At 45.0% G+C, this 9,842-nt stretch overlaps 1 protein-coding gene across 6 annotated transcripts in view; it reads left to right on the top strand.

Annotated features, from left to right (window-relative positions):
* LOC139239069 (WD repeat-containing protein 7) overlaps positions 1–9,842 on the top strand; it is a 1,036,818-nt gene that overhangs the window by 396,778 nt on the left and 630,198 nt on the right. For 4 of the 6 annotated variants that reach the window (XM_070867593.1, XM_070867585.1, XM_070867602.1 and 1 more), the window contains 2 exons: positions 4,520–4,588; positions 6,258–6,376. In XM_070867593.1, coding sequence (XP_070723694.1) covers positions 4,520–4,588; positions 6,258–6,376 — 188 coding nt within the window. The remainder of the gene's footprint in view (positions 1–4,519; positions 4,589–6,257; positions 6,377–9,842) is intronic. The other 2 variants (XM_070867609.1, XM_070867625.1) reach the window with 1 other exon arrangement.

Below are 9,842 nucleotides of genomic sequence, written 5' to 3' on the forward strand. Positions count from 1 at the left end.
TGTTTGTGGGAGTTTTCTGTGCGCAAGTTGGCTGCCGCATTTTCTACATTACAACAGTGACCGCACTCCAAAAGTACTTCGTTGGCTGTAAAGTGCTTTGAGATGTCCAATGGTCATGAAAGCCGCTGTAGAAATGCATGTATTTTTTTTTCCGAAATTCTAAACAAGAATATAAGAAATAGAAGCAGGAGTAGGCTATACGGCCCTTCGAGCCTGCTCTGCCATTTAATACGATCATGGTTGATTCGATCATGGACTCAGGTCCACTTCCCTGCCCGCTCTCTGTACAAGTACCCCCAGGTCCTGCTGTACTGCAGCACTTCGCAATCTTTCTCCATTTAAATAATAACTTGCTCTTTGAGTTTTCCTGCCAAAGTGCATGATCTCACACTTTCCAACATTATACTCCATCTGCCAAATTTTTGCCCACTCACTTAGCCTGTCTATGTTCTTTTGCAGATTTTTTGTGTTCTCCTCCTCACACATTGCTTTTCCTCCCATCTTTGTATTGTCGGCAAACTTGGCTACATTACACTCAGTCCCTTCCTCCCAAGTTGTTAATATAGATTGTAAATGGTTGGAGTCCCAGCACTGATCCCTGCGGCACCCCATTGGTTACTGATTGCCAACCCGAGAATGAACCATTTATCCCTACTCTCTGTTTTCTGTTAGTTAGCCAATCCTCTATCCATGCTAGTATATTATCCCCAACCCCATGAACTTTTATCTTGTGCAGTCACCTTTTATGTGGCACCTTGTCAAATGCCTTCTGGAAGTCCAAATATACCACATCCACTGGTTCCCAGGAACCTTGGTGTCACAGATATATACTCAACTTTAATTGTAAAATGGATTTTTTTTAAGCATGTTAACATTCAAATTTACTGCAATTTGTTTCATTTTGGTCAAATTTCACACCATTAGACAGTTCTCTCCTATTTTTTTCCTTTTATTCAAATAAATAACATGGACAAAAAAGCTGAATTCCAGAAGTGAGGTGAGCATGCCTGCCATTGACATCAAGGTAGCATTTGACTAAGTGGCATGAAGGAGCCCCAGTAAAATTGAAGTCAATACGAATCAGGATGAAAATGCTCCACTGGCTGGAGGCATACCTAGCACAAAGGAAGATGGTTGTGGTTGTTGGAGGTTAATCATCCCAGCCCCAGGATGTCACTGCAGGAGTTCAGGGCAGTGTCCTCGGCCCAACCATTTTCACCTGTTTCATCAATGACCTTTCCTCCATCATAAGGTCAGAGTGGGGATGTTCGCTGATGATTGCACAGTGTCCAGTTCCATTCACAATGCCTCAGAAAATGAAGCAGTCCATGCCCACAATGCAGCAAGACCTGGACAACATTCAGGCTTGGGCTGATGAGTGGCAAGTAACATCCGCGCCTCACAAGTGCCAAGCAATGACTCTCTCAAACAAGCGAGAGTCTAACCACCTCCCCTTGATATTCAACAGCATTAACATTGCTGAATCCCCTACCATCAACATCCTGGGGGTCACCATTGACCAGAAACTTAACTGGACCAGTCACATAAATACTGTGGCTACAAGAGCAGGTCAGAGGCTGGGTATTCTGCGGCGAGTGTCTCATCTCCTGACTCTCCAAGCCTTTCCACCATTTACAAGACACAAACAGGAATGTGATGGAATACTCTCCACTTGCTTGGATGAGTGCAACTCCAACAATACTCAAGAAGCTCAACACCATCCAGGACAACGCAACCCGCTTGATTGGCACCCCATCCACCACCTACAACATTCACTCCCTCCATCACCAACGCATCATGGCTGCAGTGTGTACCATCTACAAGATGCACTGCAGCAACTCGCCAAGGCTTCTTTGGCAGCACCATCCAAACCCGTGGCTTCTACCACCTAATCATCATCACCATCATAGGCGGTCCCTCGAACGAGGATGACTTGCTTCCACGAGAGTTCACAGGTGTTTCAATGAAGGACCCGATGTTCCAGTCCTGAACTCCGGTTGAGGGGGTGGAAGATGACTGTGCGTGGATTTTTTTTTAACGTGTGGTGAGCGTTGCACATCAGCCACCACAAGGGCTTGACAGAGCTAGACGGGCAGGTCCATGCTGCCTATCACCTAAGAGGACAAGGGCAGCAGGTGCATTGAAACACCTTCATTTGTAAGTCTCCCAAGTTATAAACCATCCTGACTTGGAAGTATATTGCCATTTCTCCATTGTTGCTGGGTCAAACTCCCTCCCTAACATCACTGTGGGAATACCTTCACAACACGGATTGCAGCGGTTCAAGAAGGCGGCTCACCACTACCTTCTCAAGGGCAATTAGGGATGTGGAATAAATGCTGACCTTGCCAGCAACACCCACATCCCATGAATTAATTTAAAAAAAGCTTTTGGTCATGTGTCCTAATATCTCACATTGGGGCTCGGTGTCAAATTTTGATAATGTTCCCATGAAGCACCTTGGGACTTTTTACTACATTAAATGCAAGTTGTTTTTCATGGGACTTGAATCTGGTTCTAAGCACGTTAATATCAGATTTTTATTTAAAACCTGAGGCTGATATCAGGAATTCGATGTTAGATCATATTAGATGTTTCTAGGTTCAAATGTGCGTCTTAACGTGGCATAACATCGTAAAAATTGATATCAGTTCTTCAACTAGGGGAATGTTTTCAGTGACGAGAGTCATCAGTTGGATGTACCAAGGATCCAAATTAAAGAGAACACAGTAAATAAATACTTATCCTTTTTAAACTGGTAGTATTTGATGAATATGTACTTTCATGTGAACAATATATCAGTTGATATCCAGGACCAATGCTCAATCACTGGGGAATGTGCGTCCCTGCCTAAATATTGCCAAACACCGTCCCCAACTATGCAGAAAAATTTTGAAGAAAGAAATGGTCAATTTTAGAGTTTCAACAAGAAATTTGGTGGATATAGAATCTTTGAAAAAGGAATGATTTTTGGACAGTATTTGGGCGATTGATGGACGTACAGGCTAAAAATATTCCACTAAAAGGGACTAAATATATATTGTTTTAAATTTCCCCACTGACTGTAGGCCAGAGTCTACAAATAATTTGGTATCACTGAATAAAACTCATCTGACTATTTTATGGTCACTCTACTCTTCGTGCTCAGTGGATCTTTTGTTGAGAACCTTATTCTGTTACTTCTAGCACTGTTTACAGCTTGCATACTTTTTTGATAGTTGAGCTATGGTGGGTTAAGAGAATTAATTGTTATTGGAATCAATGGGAGGTGAATAATCCCAACAAGTACATGTAGAAAACATGGATGGTTTGTAGTTATTACATTGCTACGACTGGCACTAATTACTAGACTACTTTTAAAGAAAAAAATTGTTTTCTCGAGCTTTCAGATATTTTCCAGAGTGCACATTGTTTTAAACTAGTTGGTACTATGTGGATAATGTGGATAAATGTGAGGTTATCCAGTTTGGGGGCAAAAACACGAAGGCAGAATATTATCTGAATGGCGGCAGATTAGGAAAAGGGGAGGTGCAACGAGACCTGGGTGTCATGGTTCATCAGTCACTGAAAGTGGGCATGCAGGTACAGCAGGCGGCAAAGAAGGCAAATGGTATGTTGGCCTTCATAGCTAGGGGATTTGAATATAGAAGCAGGGAGGTCTTAATGCAGCTGTCAGGGCCTTAGTGAGGCCTCACCTGGAATATTGTGTTCAGTTTTGGTGGTCTAGTCTGAGGAAGGACGTTCTTGCTATTGAGGGAGTGCAGCGAAGGTTCACCAGACTGATTCCAGGGATGGCTGGGCTGTCATATGAGGAGAGACTGGATCAATTGGGCCTTTATTCGCTGGCGTTTAGAAGGATGAGCGGGGATCTCATAGAAATGTAGAGAATTCTGATGGGACTGGACAGGATAGATGCGGGAAGAATGTTCCCGATGTTGGGGAAGTCCAGAACCAGGGGACATAGTCTTCGGATAAGGGGTAAGCCATTTAGGACTGAGATGAGGAGAAACTTCTTCACTCAGAGAGTTGTTAACCTGTGGAATTCCCTGCCGCAGAGAGTTGTTGATGCCAGTTCACTGGATATATTCAAGAGGGAATTAGATATGGCCCTTACGGTTAAGGGGTATGGAGAGAAAGCAGGAAAGGGGTACTGAAGGAATGATCAGCCATGATCTTATTGAATGGCGGTGCAGGCTCGAAGGGCCGAATGGCCTACTCCTGCACCTATTTTCTGTGTTTTTATGTTTCTACTAATATAACTCGATGTAATGCTCTTTAAGAACATTAAAGGAAGTCATAGAAAATAGCATAAGAATTTCATGTGTATTTTTAATGTGAAGGTCTTGTAGTTAAAAATAACTGGGTTCTATTAAATGTAAATTTTGCAAAACCACGGGGTAATACTCCATTAATATAACAGTTTCATTTTTCCATTCTTGCTAATGCAATTATTTTTATTTTATGCTCTAAAAATTACTCTGCTTTTCTTCTCTCTTCTGTTTTCCTTTTCCTCTCCAAGCTGCTGTTGATGCCCATGAGGCTGACTGCTCTGGCAATGTTTTACATAGCTGCCCCCCAGTCAATGAAGGTATTCTCCTCCCTCTCTAATACATCATACCAGCTTTCATTATGTTAATTTCAGTAGTTATTTATTGTGCAGCGTTAACCACTCTTAGATAGAGGTAAGTGTATTCGTGCAGGAGGGAATTTTCCTCGTGCTTTTGAAGTAGGACAAGAGTTATGATGCACTTTGTTTTTTCTGCCTTCATGTGACAATTTTTCTCATTTTGGGAGGAAGAATGTTGCATTTTTATAAGTAAAAACTTAGATGTATAAAATTTGTAAATTATTCAAATTTTGATCTAATTGATTAACATATTTCCTGAGAACTGTTTCAGCCATGTTTTTCTGATTTACTACAAGTCGAGTGGATAAAAATGCAAGTTTGCTGCAACAAATGAAGTATGTCTGCTCAATTGAGTTTCTATTTTAGAAATAAACGTAGAATTGATAAACAAATCAGAAAAACTACACTAAATGTCAAAGGGAGATAACTCTATTGGCCATTCAAAGCACGCAACATGACGATTGGTGTTGTTTAGTTGTCCCTTGTTTAAAGTTGCTGGTCAGAGTTGCCTCAGAGCAGGGCATTTTGTTCAGCTTTCTTCTGTTCCATTCTAGTGACATCATGAAGCAAGATCTGCCCATCAGTGAAGTGGAATTTAGTATTTTCACAACAGAGCAAAATATCTGCTAAGTTGCTTCTAACTAGCAGTTTTATAGCATAATAAAATGGTAGCAAGTGGAGAGTAAATTACACCAGTATATGTCCCTTTAACATAATTTTGATTGTGGTTTAAATAAAACTCCATTTTGATTATTTGCCACATTTTGGAATGTACTTCAAATTATTTCTTATATAAGAGCATCCTCAGATTTCCATTTTTCTGGTTAATGGTCTACAACAGTTTTCAAAATTGTTTCATGCAATTGAAGTATTATCAATGTGACTTTAAAAAAAGACTAATAATGAGCCAACTAAAATATATTATTGTAATAATTTGTGTACATGTTACATTTATGAAAATATGTCAACATTTTGTTAATGGTTGCTGAATACTATTACTTGTAAAATCCTTGTTGAATATTTTGTCAAAATTATGCATTTGGCTATCTTTATAGACCATAATATATTGTAGTCTATCATTCTAAGCAAGTCTGTATATTACTACATGATGAGTGATGATGATGGGCAAATTTGCTTTTATTTTATTTTTAATTATTACACTTTAATTGAACAACTTCTGTATGGACATGTTTTCATCATTTTTGAATCTTATAATTAGATTTATATTTTGAAGTTGGTCACAATAAAACCCCTGCAATTAGTTTTTGCTGATCCTTTTTTTCCGTTAAGGCTATTTAAATAATATTACTGCCAATCTCACCTTTCAATTGATCTAATTGCATTTGGCCTTAAAAATAAGAAAGTAATTGAAAAAGATGCTGCATCTTTTGTTCAAAATATTATCAATAGGTAGTGCTTGAGAAGTTTTTTTAAAGGGGTAGTTAACAATATAGGTGATGGTATCCCTCTGACACAGGCGTCAGTAATAATTCCACTTGTAGGTATAATTTTGACACCTCATTTTGAACGAAATGTGTGCCAGACTATTAGGATTGTTGTAACTTCAGATCAATAGTCAATGTGTCTTATTATAGTCATCCTGAACAATGCACTTGATGTACTTTCGTAGGCTGGAGCCAACTAGCAGCCATGCATTGTGTAATGCTTCCTGATCATCTTGGACAAGACAACTTTCGACCTCCACTTCTGGAGATGTTGGCCCGGCGATGGCAAGATCGTTGTTTAGAGGTAAAGTTTTATTTAAGGAACTGTTACTTTGAGTGATTATGTATCAAGCTAGTTGTGTAATGGAGTGCTGATGTGCTGAAATGTTTTGAATTATTCCCATTGATGCAGCTTCATTTATTTGGTCAAATACAAATTTGCTTTGAGTTTTTGGGCTGAATTTTCGGCTTTGCCGTTTTCAGGGCGAAAACGGAGGCGGGGGCGGGAGCACTCCAAGAGAGGCCTTGGGAGGGGAAATTAAAACCAAAACAAAAATTCACAAAAACCTTCAAAAAAACATTGCCCACAGCCTTAGAACGCAAATCGCTACAAAAAAAAATAAACACAGGAATTTTCCTTTTTTTTTAGTTTATTTACCTCACTGCCACCGGCAGGGCTGGACCGCTTTATTTTCCCTGGCAGTCATTGCGGGGCGTGTTTTGGGGTGTATGGGTCGGGTGGGAGTCAAAACCACTGCCGGTGTCGCAACGAGAGCTGTTGCTCACCCGGCGCAGCTCTCCCTGGCGGTGCTTGTAAGCGCCGCCATAAAACCCGACCGGCGGATCGCCACCAAATGCAAAAAACCTCACTGCCCCATTTTCCACTGCAGAGGGTCAAAACCCGGCAAAACCCGGGTTGCAAACTACCCGAAAATCCAGCCCAATAGATGAACAAATAGACCAGTGCTGCAATATAAATTTCATTTAAGTGTTTCTACTGAGATCGCTTTGTATTAAGTTTTCTGACATTGGCAGTGGATCCTGGCAGTGATGCACACTCATTGTATCCTTACTTTATTCCTCCAATTTTGGACGTTATGAGAAAGTAAATTCTAGTTTACACAGTACTCTTTCATACCTAATGGAATTGGAGTTTATCCTGACAGGATTTGACTGACAGCATCCAATATTCCGTGGGGCACAGTATTCCTTCTGGTGCTGTTGGGGAAAGAATATAGTCTGCACAGGATGAATAATAGGAACAGATGAATATTTACCCAGGGTCTATTTTATGCAGTATAGTCCTTGGAGTTGAAAGTAAACTTTAAAAGTGACATTTGAAAACTAACAACATTTTTTTTCACTTGCCTCTCTTCTAAAGTATCTTTTTAAAAGTATTAATTGGCACAATAATTTAATTATGGCCACGTTACAGCAACATTCATACACCTGTTGTAACTTAGAGTTATCCTAGAATAATAGAATTTTACAGTACAAAAGGCCATTTGTACCTTTGCTGGCTTCCTGAAAGAGATATTCTCTTTGTCCTTTCCCTCTGCTTTTTACTCATATCCTTTTAAATAATTTATTTTTTAGCAATTTATTCACTTCCCGTTAAAACCTACTGTGCATTTTGTTCAGGCATTCCTTGCCCCAATAACCCTCCAATAGAACAAAGTCTCTTAACCTCTCTTTCTTTTGGCAATGAACTTAAATTTTTGTCTTCTAGTCACTGATCAGTAAAAATGCCTTTTCTTTTCAAAATTCTTGATAATTTTTAACACCATTATCAGATTTCCCCTTAATCTTTACTGCTCTGATGAATATAGCCCCAGTTTCACTAGTCCCATCCCTTGTTTCATTTTAAAGAAAACCTTAGCATGTTCCAAAGCACTTTACAGCTAATGAATTACTTCTAAGTTTAGACTGTAATCATAGGCCCAAGTTTACGGTTCTGGTGAAAACGACGCACCTCCGAGACTTAGGTGACCTGCCTGGGCTCGAAGGTGCGCCGGAATCTTCTTGAGCAATTCTCCGGTCCTCTTGGAGCGTGGCTTGGCGCAGCGTAGTCTCCCTGGGGCGGAGCAAGCCGATCGCAGCCTGCAGGGAGCGGGGCTAGGGATCAGCCTCCTTGTCAGTGCCGGCAGCTTTGCGCAGGCGCGTTGGAGCATGCGTGCCTGCGCAATGGCTCAACAGGGCGTTTTTCCCCCAGTCTGTGTTTGAATGCTGTGGGTACCGGGGAGGGATGGAGGAGCGTGGGAGGGGGGCAGTGGGGAGGTGATCGGTGGGGGAGGGGCGTGGCAAGGGAAGGAGGGGGAGCGTGGCAAGGGAAGGAGGGGGAGCGTGGCAAGGGAAGGAGGGGGAGCGTGGCAAGGGAAGGAGGGGGAGCGTGGCAAGGGAAGGAGGGGGAGCGTGGCAAGGGAAGGAGGGGGAGCGTGGCAAGGGAAGGAGGGGGAGCGTGGCAAGGGAAGGAGGGGGAGCGTGGCAAGGGAAGGAGGGGGAACGTGGCAAGTGAAGGAAGGGGAGCGTGGCAAGGGAAGGAGGGGGAGCGTGGCAAGGGAAGGAGGGGGAGCGTGGCAAGGGAAGGAGGGGGAGCGTGGCAAGGGAAGGAGGGGGAGCGTGGCAAGAGTTGGAGGGCACTCAAAATGGTCGAAGGGGCGGATGAGAGAGCAGGGCTGCCTCCTTCCAGCCTCCCCACCCCCACCCCCCCCCACCCCCCCCCACCCCCCCCCCACCCCTCCCCCCCACACACACCTCCCCCCACACACACCTCCCCCCACACACACCTCCCCCCACACACACCTCCCCCACACACACACCTCCCCCCACACACACCCTCCCCCCCACACACACACCTCCCCCCACAACACCTCCCCCCACACACACCTCCCCCACACACACCTCCCCCCCACACACCTCCCCCCACACACACCTCCCCCCACACACACCTCCCCCCACCACACCTCCCCCCACACACACCTCCCCCCACACACACCTCCCCCCACACAACCTCCCCCACACACACCTCCCCCCACACACACCTCCCCCCACACACACCTCCCCCACACACACCTCCCCCCACCACACACACCTCCCCCCACACACACCTCCCCCCACACACACCTCCCCCCACACACACCTCCCCCCACACACACCTCCCCCCACACACACCTCCCCCCACCACACCTCCCCCCACACACACCTCCCCCCACACACACCTCCCCCCACACACACCTCCCCCCACACACACCTCCCCCCACACACACCTCCCCCCACACACACCTCCCCCCACACACACCTCCCCCACACACACCTCCCCCCACACACACCTCCCCCCACACACACCTCCCCCCACACACACCTCCCCCCACACACACCTCCCCCCACACACACCTCCCCCCACACACACCTCCCCCACACACACCTCCCCCCACACACACCTCCCCCCACACACACCTCCCCCCACACACACCTCCCCCCACACACACCTCCCCCCACACACACCTCCCCCCACACACACCTCCCCCCACACACACCTCCCCCCACACACACCTCCCCCCACACACACCTCCCCCCACACACACCTCCCCCCACACACACCTCCCCCCACACACACCTCCCCCACACACACCTCCCCCCACCACACACCTCCCCCCACCACACACCTCCCCCACCACACACCTCCCCCCACCACACACCCCCCCCACACTCACCCCCCCCACACTCCCCCTCCCCACACACCTCACACTCTCCCCTCCCACACACCTCAC

The sequence above is a fragment of the Pristiophorus japonicus genome, chromosome 2, assembly GCF_044704955.1.
Source record: "Pristiophorus japonicus isolate sPriJap1 chromosome 2, sPriJap1.hap1, whole genome shotgun sequence".
NCBI classification, from domain to species: Eukaryota; Metazoa; Chordata; class Chondrichthyes; family Pristiophoridae; genus Pristiophorus; species Pristiophorus japonicus.